Below are 18,386 nucleotides of genomic sequence, written 5' to 3' on the forward strand. Positions count from 1 at the left end.
TAAGGTAGTTTAAAACAAAATATTTATAACAAGTTTCCAAATTGCGCCACTAGATGGAGCGTGATGATGCTGTGACAGAGGTAGAAATTCTCAAAGAAAAACTTGACAAAGCATTGTATGCCAGTCAAAAACTTATCGACGAGAAGGACACATCTAACAAAGAGTTTGAGAAGATGCTTGAGAAATATGACAGAGCACAAAATGAGATCTATCGACTGCAATCAAGATGTGATACTGCAGAAGCTGATCGAGCTCGATTAGAAGTTGAGGCTGAACGATCAGGCTTGGGTGCGTCGAAAGCCCGCGAAGACCTGCGTAAATTACAAGAAGAGAGCACTCGCCTCCAAGAGGCCTGTGACAGAGCTGCTCTTCAGCTTAGTCGATCCAAGGAATCTGAGGAGAATGCTCGCGCAGAACTCGAACACAATCGTGAACGATTCGATAAGATTCAAACAGATCTCCGAAGAGCACAAGCTGAGAAGGAACATCTTAACGGTGAAATGGAGAGACTCAATTATGAACTTGAGAGAGCACACAATACCCAGACCAAAGCAAGTTCGTCTCTGGAAGCTGTTAAGGAGGAAGTCACACATTACGTTACCGAGCTTGAAAAGATGCGTGAACGTTATGAAAAGAGTCAAGCTGAGGTACGAAGACTCAATGACACAGATACGTATGGTCGTGAAACAAGACGTCTCAAAGAAGAGAACGAACGACTCCGAGAGAAACTTGACAAAACACTCATGGAGTTGGAGACAATTCGAGGCAAATCACAATACGACTCCGAATCATTCGAAAAATATAAAGACAAATTCGAAGCTCGTGAACTCGAAATTCAAAATATCGAATCGAAATTACACGAAACCACATTGCAACTGGAACTCTCCAAAGGCGAAGTGGCTAAATTGCTGTCAAACCAGGAGAAGCAACGAAGCGAACTGGAACGCGCACATATTGAACGAGAAAAGGCTCGCGACAAACATGAGAAGTTACTTAAAGAAGTCGAACGATTGCGACTGCAACAACAATCTGCTGCACTTAGTCCGAGCACTAGCACTACTAATCCTGCGGAGAGACAAGAAATTGATCGCCTGCGAGATCGTCTCGAAAAGGCGCTACAATCGAGAGATGCCACCGAACTTGAAGCCGGTCGCCTTGCCAAGGAACTGGAAAAAGCACAAATGCATTTAGCCAAGCAACAAGAAACTAACGAGTCTACGAAGATTGAGTTTGAGCGTATGTCAGCTGAACTTAGTCGAATGCACGAGCGTCTTGAAAAATCAGAGGCTGAAAAAGAATCGTTGAGACAATCAGGTAAGGGACCTTCACAAACAAATGGCCAACTAGAAAAGGTTCTGCAGAAATTGGAGGCTGATAATAAGCAAATGATTACCGAGAGGGATCAATTGGTGCAACAGTTGGAGAAGAGCCAAGAGATGTTGATGAACTTCCAGAAGGAACTGAATAGATGCGAGCAAGATTTGCAAGCGCAACGAGAAGAGAACCGCAAACTGCGCAACGGACATCCACCATCTGCTGGCAACGGTCAAGAGGTACAACAACTCCGAACCGAATGCCAACAGCTTAAGCAGAGGTTAGAAGCTGCTGAGAAGGCTCTGCAAGCAGCAGCTGCTGCCGCTGCAGCAGCAGGTGGCAATCCACAGGAGATTGAGAAATGGCGAAAGGTTATCGAGCAGGAGAAGAATAGAGCAGATAATGCCGAAAAGGCAGCCGGTGAAATGCATAAACGAATACAGGTAGGTTTTCTTCGAAAAAAGTGCTGCCAAATAGGTTATAAATATTTTCTGTTTTGACAGATGATGGATAAGACATTGCAACAACAGCACCAGCAAATGCAGCACATGCAGAAGCAGTTAGCACAAGCACAAGCAACTCCAGCACCTGCAGGAGGCGCCGCGCCAGATACTAGTAAGGAACAAGAGAAGCTCAAAGCAGACCTACAAGCCGCGTGCCTTGAACGCGATCGATTCCAGCAACAACTGGAAATGTTGGTACAGGAATTGGAGAAGAGTCAAGTAAGTAAAAATCACAATAAAATCTTTTTATAACTCTTTAACCCATATTTACATGTGTTTCCAGCTTAATTTGAATGATGCAACCAAACAATTACAAGCCGCACAACAACAGCAACAACAACAGTCAGCTAACAAGGGACCAGCCGATGAGGCTCAACGAAAACAATTTGAGGCTCAAGCCAAACAACTTGAAGAAGTACGCAAACAAATCGATAATCAAGCGAAAGCAATCGAAGGCGAACGAAAGATCATCGAAGAGCAGCGAAAATCTATCGAAGCGAAAAGAAAAGACATCGAAGAGAAGGAAAAGAAAATGGTCGATTTCGATGTACAGTTGCGAAGACGAAAAGAACAAATGGATCAGCTGGAGAGGTCATTGCAACAACAAGGTGGCAGTGCTGCCGTTGCGGGCGAGATGAACAAGAAACTTATGGACACGCAACGACAGTTGGAAGCGTATGTTTTTTATAAATATATTTTATATTTTGTTTGACAGATTGAAATGTCAAAATAGTCGAATCAATTAAAAATGTTTGTGTATGTGTTGTTACATGAACAGCTGTTGAACTAACAATTTTGTTTCTATAAAGCTTTATAGGAATTATATTCCCATCCGTAAACCTTTTTTCATAAATGTCTTGAATATTTTTGTTTTCTTTCTGATAAAAAGCGTGGTGAAAGAACTGCATCACACCAAAGAAGAGGCTAAGAAATCAACAGCTGAAACCGAAAGACTCTTGCAACTCGTGCAAATGTCACAAGAAGAACAAAACTCGAAAGAGAAAACGATAATGGACCTACAACAGTAATTTTTCCCTAAAATATAACAGTTTTGAAAATTTTGAATCACTGAATTCATGTATTTCAGGGCCCTCAAGAATGCTCAAGCCAAACTTAAACAAGCACAAACTCAACAGCAGCAAGCAGATGTACGAAAATGATATTTTGTTATAACAGTTTTGTCTAATATAACACTTTTTTTTTTCATCTTATTTATAGGCTGGACCCGCCGGCTTTCTCAAGAGCTTCTTTTAAATTATTAATTGGACTGTTCCGTGTTAGCGATTTACAACTTATAGCGTTAAACATCTTTATATTAGTGGATGCAAAGCAATTGACTTAGCGGTGACATTTAAAATGCCATTTTGGCAATTAAGGAAGTAAGTATTGGCTTGTGTTATATGAAATCTAAAAAGGGCCAATATGTAATTTTTTTTATTGTGAATAAAAAAAAATAGATTTAATGCTTCCAAGGTTAAATAAAACTTACCTACTTAGATAAAGTAAACTATAAATATTTTGATTTTTTAAGTTTAACTTCTTTGAGCGCGTTAGACATGAACAAAAGAGTGTGTACAATACAAGATTGCAACAATACACATGTACATTGTACAGACGTGATTAAAGTTATATTTTTCACAGAAATTTACAAGGAGGTTCACACAATAACAAACAAAACTGTTTTACAGTTATGAAACCTAGATGGCGCTACTAATTAATCCAATTGACATTCTTACCGGACAGGGCACCATTTTCAGCTAACTTTTAATGTTTCTTTCGCCTCTTTTTTCCTCAAATTAAAGAAAATGCTATATAACTGCCTGCCGGACAGACATTTTGTTAAATTGACTACCTATCTGTTTTGTGATCTAAATTATAGGATTCACATTGGGCGCCATTTAAGTTTTTTTTTTAGTTATTTGATTTACAAGTCTTTTTTAAATAATTTTTTGTTTTATGTTATGTACATAAAAATGTTCATTAAAAGGATATATGTATTAATTTTTCTTTAAAATATCAAGCGTTGGGCGCCATTTACTTGTACAAACCAAGAATTGTTCAGTCATTTTTGTAAAACAATGTTTCAAATATATTCTTCATCTCATTTTTTTCCCAGACTATTGCAGCAACCACTTAAAATTAACTTAACAATAAGAGAAAAACAAAATGTTAAAAAAAGATGTGCTGAATCTGTGTTCAAACAAAAAAAAAAACAACCAGGGATATATGAAAACCAAAAAATATACTACTCACAAAAAAAAAATCGGCAAAAGTGTTGTAAAATTTGCAAGAAAATTTATTAAAGAATGCAAAAAAAAAAAAAAATTAGAACAATATTTAATAAAATAAAATAAAAAATGATTTAGAAAAAATAAAATAAAAAACTATGTTAATAGTATAAATGGTATATATATCTATATATATATATTGAACATAATATACAAAATTTAAAAAAAATAGCTAAAAATAATTATCAAATTAAATTTAATAAAATAATTTATAAAAAAAAATTAAATATATATATATATAAATAATTTATAGGTAGCTCAGATAAAGGAAATACAAAAAAAAAGAAATCGTTTAAATATAGTGTAAATATTATCATATATATATATATATAAATATATTAAATAAAAAAACAGTTACAAAATGAAATTAGTAAAATTTATATATATATAAATAAAAAAATTAAAAAAAAAAAAACTGATATAATATTTCAGCAACGTAATCACAATAATACAAATTAACTATTAACAATAATTTAATCAATAAAAACAAAACTTAATAAAAAATAATGATCTTACAACAGCAACAACAACAACAACAACAACAAAAGAAAATCGTTACCTTCATGGCAAATTTTATTAAAACAAAAAAACTATTTATTTATCTCAATCTATTTATTAAAAACAAAAAAATAACACAAAAAAAATACTTTCAATATCACTTAACAAACTATCTCTTCTATCGTTCTCTCTGTGTCTTTTTCTTCTTAAAACAAAACAAAAAAAAAAACAAAACTAGTTTTTAACTAAAAACACAACTCTTATTCTATCTGGTGCTTGAGTGTTTATATATTATTAAAACTTAGTTTTATTTTTAAATAATAATTAAATTCTATATATTAAAAATATATTAAAAAATGGAACTCGAGAACGAATAAGATATGAATGATTTTTTCTTTCATTTAACTAATATTTACTGTTAATTTTTGCTTTTATTTCTTTTTTTTTTTTTTGTTTTCTGAAACAAAAAATATCAAGATTTTACAAAAGAAATAAATCTTTTTAAAAAACAAAAAAAATTATTAACAACACTGCCATGTTATAATTGTTTTTATTTTAATTTAAAAAAATATATATAAAAGAATAAAACACACTCTTAAATGACAACAAACAACAAAAAAAACTGTTACAAAACAATACAATATTGCAAAATCATATCATTTAGATTTATGTAGTAGGAAATGAACAAAACAAAAATGAAACAAAAAAAAAATATAGGAACGTGTATATGATACTCTCTCTCTATCTCTCAGAAAGGATTAACTTTTGAAATAAAAAAAATAAAAATAGCAAGAATACATTATGAATGTTAAACATATATATTTCTAATGGGAAAAGTAAGTAATTTGAAATTATTAGCTAGAATGGAATACCACACACACAAAACAAAAAAACACTATCTAAGCAGGTAAGAAGGGTCTCTCCCGTATCTTCTTTACTTCTTATTCGATTTTTTGAGATTTTTTTTTTACTTTTTTAATTTTTATCTCAAAAAAAGTTCAATTTTTGAATGTTTGGGGAACGCATTCTCGTGTAAGCGTTCCAGGGAGTAGCAATTATTTTTCTTTTATAAATAATTTTCCTATAGCTTTCTCTCTGATTGAATCTTTCACAAGTAATTCACAACTTTAGTTTAATTAATTTCCCAAAATGTTTCCTGCAAAATAAATTAATTAAACGGCATTTTTAAACAAAAAAAAAAAATAAAAGTATAAAATATATAAATCTTTATAGAAACAAATAAACACATAATATTTGACCAATTGAATAAGATAAGGAATACAATTTAAATAGGAAAGCTTGTTAAGACAAAACAAACAAAAAATACCAACACTCATAGTTAAGTTTTTTCTACAGTTAGAATTGGACTCCATTTTTCTTTTTTTTTTTCTTTTTCAATATTTTCTTTCATAAAATACAAAAAATAAACAACAAAAAAAAAAAATCCGCTATACTTAAGGAATTCAAACAAAAAAATACATAAATACATTTTAGCTACATTTCTGTAAATTCATTATAGTCAAATTAAAAAAAAAAAACATAAATTTATAATAAAAATAAATTCATATATAAAAATTACCCTTAATTTTATTTTAATCATTAAGTGAAAAAAAAGTAAATATACAAAAAAAAAACGTCTATGCTTGTTAAATTTACAATAGCGACTCAACTCAATCTCAAAAACTAATTTTCAAAATGCAGAAACTACTTTAAAAAAAACAAAAACTATGCAACTGCCCAGCAAAAACAAAAAATAAATAAAAACATCCACATCCTCCCAAACTGTAGGTGCACTGAGAACATAACTTCTATTTTCTACTATACGATACTTTCTATTACAAGTTATTTAATCTTTTTTTTTTTTTGTAATTTGTTTTTTGTATTGTACTTAAATTTCTATATAACAAAATAAATAAATAAAAAAAAAATATTTACAAGATGAGATAACTTTCCACCTTATACCTACATATATCAACTACCGATTTTTAGATAATAAAATAAAAATTAATTAAATAAAAAAACGAAAGGTTTGGGAAGGGCTGCATTTTTTTGTTTTGGGGTCATGCCACAAGCGTGACTTATAGCCTTATTGTTTTTATTCTTCTGCAGTCTGGGAGATGATAATTATTATAAAAAAAAAATGATTATGCCGGTGTTAGAAAAAGCAAATAATAAATTTAGAAAAGTCTCCATAAAATTTATATGTTATTCAAAAAATTAAAAAAAAAAAACTATACATATACAAACATATATATATTTATAAAAAAAAATTAAAGCAATTGTATTGAAGTTATTGAATTTATTGTAAGTTTAAATTTTAAATAAAAAAACAAGTGACAATGTTTTTTTTTTTTTTTTATTTTTCATTTATTTTTAGTGTTTTGTTAGAACAGTTAATATAAATAAAATAAGCAGATCGGCAGAAAAAAAATGTATGTACATATGCAGTATGTATGTATGTTGATGTAAGATTTATTCATTTTTTTACCTCGATATTCATTGGTTAGTAAAATAAATTTAAAAAAATAATAAACTAAAAAAAAACTTCAATATTTCAACAACAAAATAATAATAATAATATTAAAAATAAAAAACTTGCATTATATATACAAATACAATAATATATAATATTGTATATGTATATACACAAATATGTACATTTTTCTGTATGTATATCATTGAAAGTAAATAAATAAAATTTCGGCTAATGTTCAAACAATATATATATAAAAAAAGAAAAAAAAAACAAAAAAAAATGCAAATATATATATATATATATATAAATAAAATATACATAAACAATATAGAAATAAACAAAAAAAAAAAAGAATAACAATAATATTTATATCGTAAAATTAAAACCAAACAAAAAAAAAACCAAAAAAAAAACATAAAATAATAATAATATTATACTACTAAAATTAATATTCTTATTATTAATAATAATTTTCAAATTTAAAGAAAAAAAAACATGAATTTAAAAAATATACAAAAAAAAAATAATATTATCGTTATCGTTATTATGTGCAAAAAAAAAAAGAAAACCAATGCAAAATTATTATTGATAATGACTATATTATTATTATAAAAAAGAGGAAAATTATAAAAAAAAATTAAAAAGTAATATTATTATTATTGTATAGTTTAAAAATAAAATAAAACAAAAACAAAAAAAAACAGTTTTCCTTTTTCCCTTTATATCCATTTTTCGGTTAATTTTTTTATTTGTTATATAAATACAAAAAAAGTATTATTAAAAATTAAAAAAAAAAATTTAAAAAAACTTGAAGAATGTTATGTACATTCTAACAAAAAAAAAACAACAGAAACAAAAAAAAAAACAAATAAAAGATGTATTATTCGAAATGTTTATATATAAATGTCGACAATGTCATTATAAAAAAAAAATGTTCTTCAAAACTGCCTACAAATAAATTTATTTAAAATGATAAATTGATTTATTATTTTGGAGTTGGGTTTTTTTTTTTACGAATAAACAAAGGTAAGGACTATAAAGATTAATGCAAAAATATAGGGTTGGGGTCAAAATACTGCCGGGGTCAAAATTCTGCTTTCAAAATTCTGCTTTTTAAAATTCTGTTTTTCATAATTCTGCTTTTCATAATTCTGTTTTACAAAATTCTGCCAAAAATTAAAAAAGGATTTGGAACATGTTAAAAAGTGCGCGCTTTTATGAATTATGAAAAACAGAATTTTAAAAAGTAGAATTTTGACAAAAGAATTTTGACCCCGGCAGAATTTCAGATTGTTTTACAGTTGTACAGAGTACTTGTTCTTTTTGAAAATATTTTTTTATTATGCTTTTGGGGGTAGATTTTATGGGCTGAATCTAAAAGCACAACATTTTTTCACAGTTTGTTTTTGAGTTCGGAGACCGTTTTAAGCTACATTTTTTGTTTTGGAAAACATGTGCTCGCATCGACAGGTTGTGCGAAATATGCAAACGATTTTATATGGCAGTTTTAAATTGTCCCAAATCTGACTGAATAATACTTATAAAATTCGGCCATATCCACTTCACAGAAATTTTGAAATTACTTGAGAGTCACACTAGAAATCACATTCCTCCATTTCCATATCATTCGCCATTATTCTATTTTAATGGAAAAAAATCAAAGAAAATGAAGGGCACTTGCCTTTTTGGTATCCCAAAAAGCTAAGTTGCATTTTAGATTTTATATTTTATATTTACCTATTATTTTCATATTTATATTTATTTGTTCATTAAAAAAATATGCGAATGTGCCTTCAACAGAAAATATAAATCATAACCTTAATCTCAAAATTATTAAAAATCTCGAAGGCAGCAAAGTTATTCGTTGTGGACCGTATGCGGCCCGCGGGCCGCGAGTTTGACATGCCTGATGTAGGGGAAGAGCAGACATGGAGACCAAATTTTTGTTAAATAAAATTTTTTTGTTTTTTGTTATTAGACTTTTTTGAGAAAAACTAAAAATTCCGTTTTATTGCAATTGTTTGAATATTACGTATACGAAAATTAATCAAAATCGTTTAGCCGTTTTCGAGAAAATTGTAATAACTAATTAAAGATTTAAGGGAAGAGCAGACATGAGTGATTAAAAAAAAAACGGAAATACAATATTTCTATTATCCGTATTTTAGAGAAAAACTAAAAACTATTGATATTTAGCAAATAAAAAGCAGAATTAGCAGAATTTTTTTGTTAAAAAAAATGCTGGCAGAATTCTGAAAAGCAGAATTTTGAAAAACAGAATTTTCTTGAAAAAAGCAGAATTTTGAAGTCAGAATTTTGACCCGCTCCCAAAAATATACTCTAACCAAAATCTTTTCTTTAAACACCTTGAAACAACTTTACACCAAAAATGAAGTATGTACAATGTACATAATCACTCCATGAGGATTATGTTCCCAAAAGCCAAAATTGCAGTTCTCTTCTCGACAAACAGTTTCAAATCATATGCCTTTCTTAACAAAATTTGCCGGTTTTCACTTTTCTATCCGCAATCTGGTATTACAATATATTAAATCTTGTTTCTTTTGTTATTAAAAATTTCATGGGGTCTAGCGAAAACAGGCTATAACTCAATCAACTTGTTTACATACCTACATCATATTTCCCTATGAAAATGACGTTTTGACTAACGGCCATATTATTCACTAGTTTAAAAAATACATCTGGATGTAAAAATAATTCCAAATCCAAAATAGTTATCCCAATTTTAGCTATGAAAATAGTTAAAAAAATAGTTAAGATAGTGATAGTGATTATTATGGATATGGATTTATTTTTGACATTTCAATTTCCTTACATCCAGATGTATTTTTTAAACTAGTGAATAATATGGCCGTAAATGTCTAATCCCTAATATTTCCTGAAGGTGCCCATTTTGTCCATTGCATAATGGTATTTTTTTTACTTTTTGTACTTTTTATTGTTTTGATGCCTTTCATTTAGTTCGTAGTTCAAATTGCTAAACAAACAGAATTTTTATACTAGGAAGATAAGAAAACTAAACAGATCTAAATGTCTTCGTGTCAAACTGACATAATTGCAAAATGTCCGCTTGCTCAAATGTAAATTTCACTACAATGGCCACTTATTGCAAAAACTGGGAAATTTACAAGAGTAAAAGAACTTTTTTTCTTTCATGCGCCATTTGTTTCTGGAAAAAAAAGCACAAACATTGTTCCTGTCTACAAAAAAGCTTTCTGCATTATTGTTAAATTTTTATCCGTCCAAAAAACTGTCAAAATATGAGTTAGACAACTTTCACATTTTTGACTTTTTGAAAAAAAATGGCTGTTTTACACCCAGCGAAAAAATAGTTATTCCGGTTTTAACTATTAAAATAGTTATTTTTTCTCTGAGTGTAGTTATGCTTTAAGTCATGTTTTTTTGCCACAATCGAAATGTGAAGCATCTGGGGCCCAATTTCGCAAGAGTTCTCGAGGCAATTTACACTTTTTTTTTCTCGTGTACAGAGAAGAATTCACTCTTGCGGAATTGGGCCCCACGGAACATTTCTGCATCAAAAAATTTGGAGTGCAAGACACTTCGAGTAGTGTCGCGTTCAAACGACCCGTGGCCCCTCCTTGGCCTTGGTATATAGAAGTACGAATTTTCCAATACAAACAAAGAAATTTCTAAGAGCGTACATAATTTTGCATAATGGACCTGTAAATTAGTCCTTATTGATTTTTCTATTAGATCATAATGGCGACTATTCTGAAGTAATTTTTGCCATGTGGCGAATATTTTTGATGTAGCTGTTCTCAAGAAAATCTACTGTTGATCGAAGTTGTTATCTTCATAGTAGAATGTCCAATTCGACTTTTCTCGAGCGGCGGCATATTGTGCGGCTAAAATCAAGTCGTTCAGTCATAACCTGAAACCAGTGAGTGAGTTTATTCGTGAACAACTTTAAAAACGTCTTTTATTGTTTTTTATCGTCAAAACGAGGTTCATAGTGACTGGTCTTTAGAAAATCCATTTGTATTAAAGTTTTCCAATGGAAAACGACAAGGGTCTACAAAAAAAAATATGTTTCCACCTTAGGTTTGGATAAACCAAATAACTAGTTCACAATACTTCTTTTGAATTGTCCATTCTGAGCAATGGTTCTTGTACATGCTGAATGTACATTTTCTGGGTTTACATTTGTATGAAAAAAAATTTTTTTTTAAATTTTTTTGGCCTAAAAACTAAAATAGTGCAGAAGAGAAAATTTTCAAACTAATTTTTTGACAACTTTTCTAAATAGAAAATCTTTAAAAACGAAAGCACAATATTTAGATTTTTTTTTAAAACAAACAAGGTTTATATCTACGCGTTTTCACAAAGTAATTGTGCTTGTGAGAAAAAAATATTATTAGTTGAGGTTTCATGCTTTGAGAATTCTCTGAATCCATTGCCAAATGAAATTTACTATCGAGTAGATGAAACAAATGAAATACGTTTCTAAAGTTAATTTTATTAAAAAAATTAGCGAATAAAATACTAAGGGCCACCCAACTAACATTTCAGCTTCGGTTAAGGTATTACAAAAGCTACATTTCAGCTTCTTTTAAACTTTAGTAAGGTTGTTGGGCATGGAAAAAGGAGAACGTTATACAAATTTGACCCTCTATAAGGATCTTAAACGAAGCTTTACCGAAGCTCTACCGAAGCTTTGAGATTTGACAGATAGCTTCGGAAGAGCTTGTATAGCTCTTTAATACATGACTTATCGAAATTAAAAAAAACTACAAAAACAAAAAAGAATTCTTTTTTAACTGGTTTTAAATCATGAATTTTATCTTTTGATCTGATATAATAGGTGTGTTTTTTTGTTTATCTATATAGATTTTGTGCAAAAAAACGACATCGAGATTTTTGAAATCAAAACAATTTACGTGTTAAATACAACAAAAACTTTATCTGTATAGATTTTTGAAAAATCCAGATAATAGGTGTGTTTTTTTGTTTATCTATATAGATTTTGTGCAAAAAAACGACATCGAGATTTTTGAAATGAAAACAATTTACGTGTTAATTACAACAAAAACTTTATCTGTATAGATTTTTGAAAAATCCAGATAATTATCCAGATTTTACTTTCTCTCGATAGAAAACAGTACTGCCAAGGTACATTACACTTATTAAATGTCAGATTCCAATAAACGACAGCTGCAGTTGACAGATATATGACAAAAAAAAATTTAATATTTAAAATTGAATTCAATTAGGAATAACAAACAACACAAATCAATGTAAGTATAAGCATATTTTTTGGAAAAAGATGAAAATTGTACGATAAACTTTGGTTTTTTTTTTAATTTAATAATTTTAGGATTCACGTGTTTGCAAGAGTGCGATATCTTCCCCAAAATTAAAGAAAAAAACCTGAAAAGGAGATGGAAAGTAAATCAATTTATTCTTACAATGAACTAGCGTATTAATCTTTTTTTCTAGGAATTATTTCACAAAAGAAGAATTCTGTGTACTATGCGCTTGGGTCTTAATCGTGTCGGTACCTTCAACCCTCACAGCCAAAATGTAATGTCAAATGCTCTTGGAATGCGCGCTCGTTTGCGAAAACGTCTATTCTTAGACGATCAACATGAATAAATGATAACAAAGCTCTTGTTGTTAATAAATTGCATCGTTAGAATGCTCACCACAAAAACAGTCTCTTACATTTTTAAAATGATACACGTCATGTATGCGTGCGCTGCGAAGAAAAGCAAATACAAACATACCTCCCGACACATATTCCCCCAGGAAACACTTTTCATCCCAAACAGCAGACAGCAACAAGCAAGACAATCCTAACATTGCATTATGCAGCTCATTCAACACCCAAAAATCCTTCAGCTCCCGTTGATGAAAAACCATTTCATAAGAGATCGCTTCACTGCGTTCAAACTTGGACGACATGTGCATGATAAGTGAAGTGTGGAAACAAATGGCATGTTGAAAGTGGTAATTGTTTCAGAGCATCATTTAGCTCCCCAATTGGTTGCAGGTAATATTTTTATTGATTCTCCTTTTTTGGTTCGATATATTCCTTATGTACTCTGCCTGCATTGATGTCGTTTTGTTTCTGTAGGACATGTCTTCTACAAATGGGTCTAAAGCCCCCATCGAGCTCCCGAGAAAATCTGCATGAATCTTCTTCGCAATTGCTTTCCCCTCCTAAACAGTTATGCAGAGGGAGGAATTAAGGCAAAACACATGGATTCCCAACCCAACTTAACCAACCCTACAACTGGACATCCGGGTCTGAACAACTCGAGTACGGCAGACTTTTTAAACTAAGTTTATCCATGTATTATATTTGTTTATATTTTATAACTTTGTCATTATTATTTAACGTTAGACCCCCTTTGTGCCATCAAAATTTTAAATGTATCTTAGAAATAAGTTATTTTATTATTAAATTGCAAATTGCAAAATTAAAACGTAATCCGTTTTGCTTTTTCTCATTAAGATTTATCTGACAAGTTTCCAATCCGATATGAAAATTAAATGAACAAATTTGTGCGCGCCTCACTGCATAATCTCGGAACTGCACTTTTACATCAGACTTACAAAATGTTTCCATAAAAAATTCAACACATAACTTTGTATTAGTTTTTAGAAATAAAAAACATACTCAAAGAAAGAATTACTCAGCTTTTGACAAAATTTACCTATATATTTATTTAACATTTTTGTTTCATGTTTTTTTTTTTTTCATAAGTAGGTACCTACTCAGTAAATACTCTTTTACTAATTTTCATTATCATACATACACAAAACAAAAAAAAAAACAATCACCGATGCCGAGGGCACTTCGGTATTCCATAAATCAAGGCGACCACTGCCGTCGACAGAAGCGAACAAGGCGGGATGAATTGGAGACCATAACATAATTTGAATTTTCTTCAAATGAATATAATGGTTTAGTGTCCTACAAGTAAATACAAAAAATGTAATACATATTGGTCGTTATAGTAGATATTAAATTTCACCTTAAGACTCCATAACTTTATTGTCCAATCAATGGACGATGTAAGAAACAAATCACCAAAATCTGTTGTAGATTGATTTGGATGAGTTGATATTCCCGTCACTGGACCCAAATGTTTCTCATAGACTTCAGACACACCCGAACGTATTCCATGTCGATAAGCTTGAGTAGAAACAACAATTTATTTATAAGCAAATGAAAAATCACAACAAACTTTTACCATAATAAACATTGCCATCTTCACTACCCATAACCAGATTGTTAATCTCATTCGATGGAAAGGACATGCAACTGATAGCAATTGGGTTCGATTGCCGTGGCTGCAATTCCAGTGTATCTCCATGAGCAAAGCTTGCCATCGGATGAGATCGATAACACATTGTCTGCATTCTGTGTGCCAACCATTTGCAAACAATATACTGGATGCGTATGTGCAGTTGCACTTAGAGGTGCTCTGCTGGTTTAGCAAAGCATGTTGACATAACGGCACTTTGACAATGGAATACATCTTCGGGTGTTTGTTTTTTATATTTTGTGTTCCAGACCATTACAACACCATCTGGTTCATTGTGACTCTCCTTAAAAAATTTAGTGGGTTTTAGATAGAATCGTAGAAAAAAATACAAATGCAAACCTCATGATTGTGATATGAAACAACAACCAGTTCAGGAAAATGTGTTGGCCAATCCATTGAAGTGACGCATCGATTCTTAGACCATCGGTCTTCGTGGAAATCTCGATTCAATGACAACCTAGCATGTGTCCTCTCATCGTTTGACTCCTATCACCACCTCCAATGTATTCGGTGTAGATGTCGACATTCTCAGATAGAGCCCTTTCGAAGACACGTCCAGCGGGTAAAACAAACCTTTGAAAGTCCGCCGACAAGATGATCATCTGTTTTTGTTCTTCCGATAGTTCCTTAACTGAAAGCACAAATGTTAAATTAATGTAAAGAGAGGAGAGAAAAAATTCACTTACTTTATTTTTCTCTTCAGGTTCTTTTTTGTGTTCAAGTGGTGTTATGGCTGATGCAACTTCCTTCATAGTGGGCAAACCATGTGGTAGAATTCCTGGTGGTAGTTTGGAATGGAACCCATTGTCGATGTGTGGCAGCGATCTCTGTTCGTCATCTCCTTGGGCATCATAAGTAAGCATAGGTAAAACAGGAACAATTCTACGATTTTTTTTGTTTGTTTTTTTTTTTTCTCTCATTTTGTTTAGAGCTTTGTTTTATTAAATTTTAATTTTTTAAATAAAAAAGCAAAAGCAAACTTTTTGACAGACAGTTGTCAAAGTAAATGTTCAGTGCTGCCAAATTTTAACACGGATTCCAAAAATCTCGATGTCGTTTTTTTGCACAAAATCTATATAGATAAACAAAAAAACACACCTAATTATCCAGATTTTACTTTCTCTCGATAAAAACAGTAGTGCCAAGGTAGTTTAATTGTTGTGTTCATATAGAAATATCTGAAAATATTAACAAAAAAAAAAGCGGAGAAAACGAGGTTTGAAAAAAACTCTCATAGAAAAAAATAATCAAAAATTTGTTTGACATGGTTGCATTGAAATGTTAATATCTCGAGATATACGCAATGCACTTTTCAGATAAAAGTCTTAAATGGATCCTGATAAGATTGTTGAACAGATATGTATATAAAATTACCAAAGTTTTTTCGAAAAATTAGAAATAAAAATAAAAAAGTTTTCACATTTGATTTTAAGAAAATCGAAAAAAAATTCAATATGGCTACCTTCAAACGCTTATAACACAAGAACGACGCAACTAATGTTAATGGTCATGGTCTTAAAATGTAGCTAAGAATATACAGATCATTTTTGGTTTTTTGTGAAAAAAAAATTTTTTTGAATCCAACATGGATGCCATGGCCATATGAAAATTTTTGTTTGCATCCAACATGGATGTAATGGCCTTCCCACTTCGGAGTTAAAATAAAAAAAAAAAATAAAAGCAACATTTTTGACAGACAGCTGCCAAAGTATATGTACAGTGGTGCCAAATGTTTGCATGGATTTCAAAAATCTCGATGTCGTTTTTTTGCACAAAATCTATATAGATAAACAAAAAAACACACCTAATATATAACATTCCATTAGTTTTTAGTATATCTATTAAAGGCTTGGCCACACCGGAGGGTACGCGGTAGCGGTAAGGGTAGCGGCAACGATATTTGTATTAAAAAAATTCCACACCCGAACGTTGATGTGTCAGTTTGGAATTTTTTCCATACAAATACCCGTACCGTTACCTGTACCTCTACCGCGTACCCTCCGGTGTGGCCAAGCCTTAAGGCTTGGCCACACCGGAGGGTACATGCGGGAGCGGTACGGGTAATTGTATGAAAAAAATTTCAAACTGACACATCAACGTTCAGATGTGGAATTTTTTTCATACAATTACCCGTACCGCTACCGCATGTACCCTTCGGTGTGGCCAAGCCTTTAAAGGCTTAGCCACACCGGAGGGTATGCGGTAGCGGTACGGGTAGAGGTAACGGTACTTGTATGAAAAAAATTCTAAACTGACATATCAACGTTCAGATGTGGAATTTTTTTCATACAAATATCGTTACCGCTACCCGTACCTCTACCGCATACCCTGCGGTGTGGCCAAGCCTTAAGGCTTGGCCACACTGGAGGGTATGCGGTAGCGGTACGGGTAGCGGTGAGGGTACTTGTATGAAAAAAATTCCAAACTGACACATCAACGTTCAGGTGTGGAATTTTTTTAGTACAAATATCGTTACCGCTATACCGCATACCCTCCAGTGTGGCCAAGCCTTTAAGGCTTGGCCACACCGGAGGGTATGCGGTAGCGGTACGGGTAGAGGTAACGGTACTTGTATGAAAAAAATTCCAAACTGACATATCAACGTTCAGATGTGGAATTTTTTTCATACAAATATCGTTACCGCTACCCGTACCTCTACCGCATACCCTCCGGTGTGGCCAAGCCTTTAATAATAATTTTAAAAGAATATAATTTTTTTTACCACAACCAGGAATCGAACTTCGTATCTGCTTGGTGGTAGTCCACCACTCTACCCACTCGGCCATCCTAGTATAATCATTAATGAAATCAAAAACTTAATCAGTTCAAATAGCAAAAAAATGTCCGAGCTAAATTATTCAATAGGTGTGTTTTTTATTACAACCGGTCTTAGGTAGACAAAAAAAACGCAGTCTGGGCTAAGCAATTTACATGTTAAATACAACAACACCTTAGCCCCTTGGGCTTAGTTGTTTAGCCCGGAGATTTCTCTGGGCTTAACTTTTTGAAGAGTTTTAAATCTGTGCTACCAAACTAATATTTTCATAAATTGTTTAGAATTTGTTTAAAAACGTGAAAACTCACGTTTGGAAGGACAAAATGTATTAAAATAGTTTTGCTAGCATACATTTTTGTATCTCTTTGTAAAACATACATGAAAAATACAAAAAAATGACGAAAGCGAAAAATATGACAATTCTAAATTTTTGTTGTGTCTGCTGTTTTCGGAACATTCAATATACAGTGCTGCCAAGATTCCAGGTTAAGCCCTGAGGCGTTTTTTTTGTCCAGTTAAAGGCTTGGCCACACCGGAGGGTACGCGGTAGCGGTACGGGTAGCGGCAACGATATTTGTATTAAAAAAATTCCACACCCGAACGTTGATGTGTCAGTTTGGAATTTTTTCCATACAAATACCCGTACCGTTACCTGTACCTCTACCGCGTACCCTCCGGTGTGGCCAAGCCTTAAGACCGGTGGTAGTAAAAAACACACCTAATGTCAAAACCAAAAAGTGTCCGAGCTAGATTATTTAATATCAAAACCAAAAATCAAATACAAAACTTGGTAATTTCTGTTAAGCTTCTATAAATTCATTAAGCAGGCTTATCCGAAAAGCAAGCTTTCTTCGTTTAAGTTTCTTTAGCTGCGTTCCTTTGGAAATATTTATCTACTTTTTAGTACTTAAAACTACTTTGAACTACTTTGCTATACTGAAAAAGTAGTTCAAAGCAGCTTTAAGTACTAAAAAGTAGATAAATATTTCCAAAGGAACGCAGCTTTTAACAGTATTTAAACAACTTATTAGAAGTAGCTAAACAAGTCCGAACTTCTATAAGCAGTCAAATTCTGAAGCAAGCTCAATACAAGCTGTATAAAAAGTAGTACCTGCGAGATCTCAATTTATAGCAGCTGTTGTACTAGTTGGACATTGGTACCAAGTGCCTAAAAATTATTTTAATCCCAAGAAATCATCATATAATTTCATGAGGATA

The 18,386-nt window shown here is 31.5% G+C and overlaps 2 protein-coding genes and 1 long non-coding RNA gene across 15 annotated transcripts in view; 2 read left to right on the forward strand and 1 right to left on the reverse strand.

Annotated features, from left to right (window-relative positions):
• The window catches only part of LOC129907885 (trichohyalin), a 121,248-nt gene extending 114,920 nt beyond the window's left edge, over positions 1-6,328 (forward strand). For all 13 annotated transcript variants that reach the window (XM_055984357.1, XM_055984367.1, XM_055984360.1 and 10 more), the window contains 7 exons: positions 54-1,757; positions 1,818-2,036; positions 2,101-2,492; positions 2,707-2,841; positions 2,905-2,965; positions 3,036-3,196; positions 3,934-6,328. In XM_055984357.1, coding sequence (XP_055840332.1) covers positions 54-1,757; positions 1,818-2,036; positions 2,101-2,492; positions 2,707-2,841; positions 2,905-2,965; positions 3,036-3,071 — 2,547 coding nt within the window. In that variant the 3' untranslated portion in view covers positions 3,072-3,196; positions 3,934-6,328. The remainder of the gene's footprint in view (positions 1-53; positions 1,758-1,817; positions 2,037-2,100; positions 2,493-2,706; positions 2,842-2,904; positions 2,966-3,035; positions 3,197-3,933) is intronic.
• A 5,757-nt stretch (positions 6,329-12,085) lies between these two features.
• On the forward strand, positions 12,086-13,551 carry LOC129906144 (uncharacterized). Its single transcript, XR_008770725.1, has 4 exons — positions 12,086-12,355; positions 12,436-12,506; positions 12,558-13,110; positions 13,195-13,551. It is a non-coding gene; the product is annotated as an uncharacterized LOC129906144 (long non-coding RNA).
• Positions 13,552-13,755: 204 nt separating this feature from the next.
• Positions 13,756-15,442, reverse strand: LOC129906143 (cytoplasmic dynein 1 intermediate chain-like). Its single transcript, XM_055981794.1, has 5 exons — positions 15,079-15,442; positions 14,732-15,023; positions 14,318-14,675; positions 14,099-14,259; positions 13,756-14,037 (listed from the first exon to the last, which is right to left on the reverse strand). The coding sequence occupies exons 3-5, from the start codon at positions 14,484-14,486 to the stop codon at positions 13,936-13,938; spliced, it is 432 nt and encodes a 143-aa protein (XP_055837769.1). The 5' UTR covers positions 14,487-14,675; positions 14,732-15,023; positions 15,079-15,442; the 3' UTR covers positions 13,756-13,935.
• Between the last annotated feature and the right edge of the window lie 2,944 nt (positions 15,443-18,386).

This window comes from Episyrphus balteatus, chromosome 1, assembly GCF_945859705.1.
Source record: "Episyrphus balteatus chromosome 1, idEpiBalt1.1, whole genome shotgun sequence".
NCBI classification, from domain to species: Eukaryota; Metazoa; Arthropoda; class Insecta; order Diptera; family Syrphidae; genus Episyrphus; species Episyrphus balteatus.

Excerpts from the sequence above, each read along its gene's own strand:
- LOC129906143 (XM_055981794.1), bottom strand. The coding sequence starts at position 14,486 with ATGCAGACAATGTGTTATCGATCTCATCCGATGGCAAGCTTTGCTCAT. Across the intron at positions 14,260-14,317 it reads AGATGGCAATGTTTATTATG|CTTATCGACATGGAATACGT; the intron begins GTAAAAGTTTGT and ends TTTCTACTCAAG. Across the intron at positions 14,038-14,098 it reads TAAAGTTATGGAGTCTTAAG|GACACTAAACCATTATATTC; the intron begins GTGAAATTTAAT and ends ATTTACTTGTAG.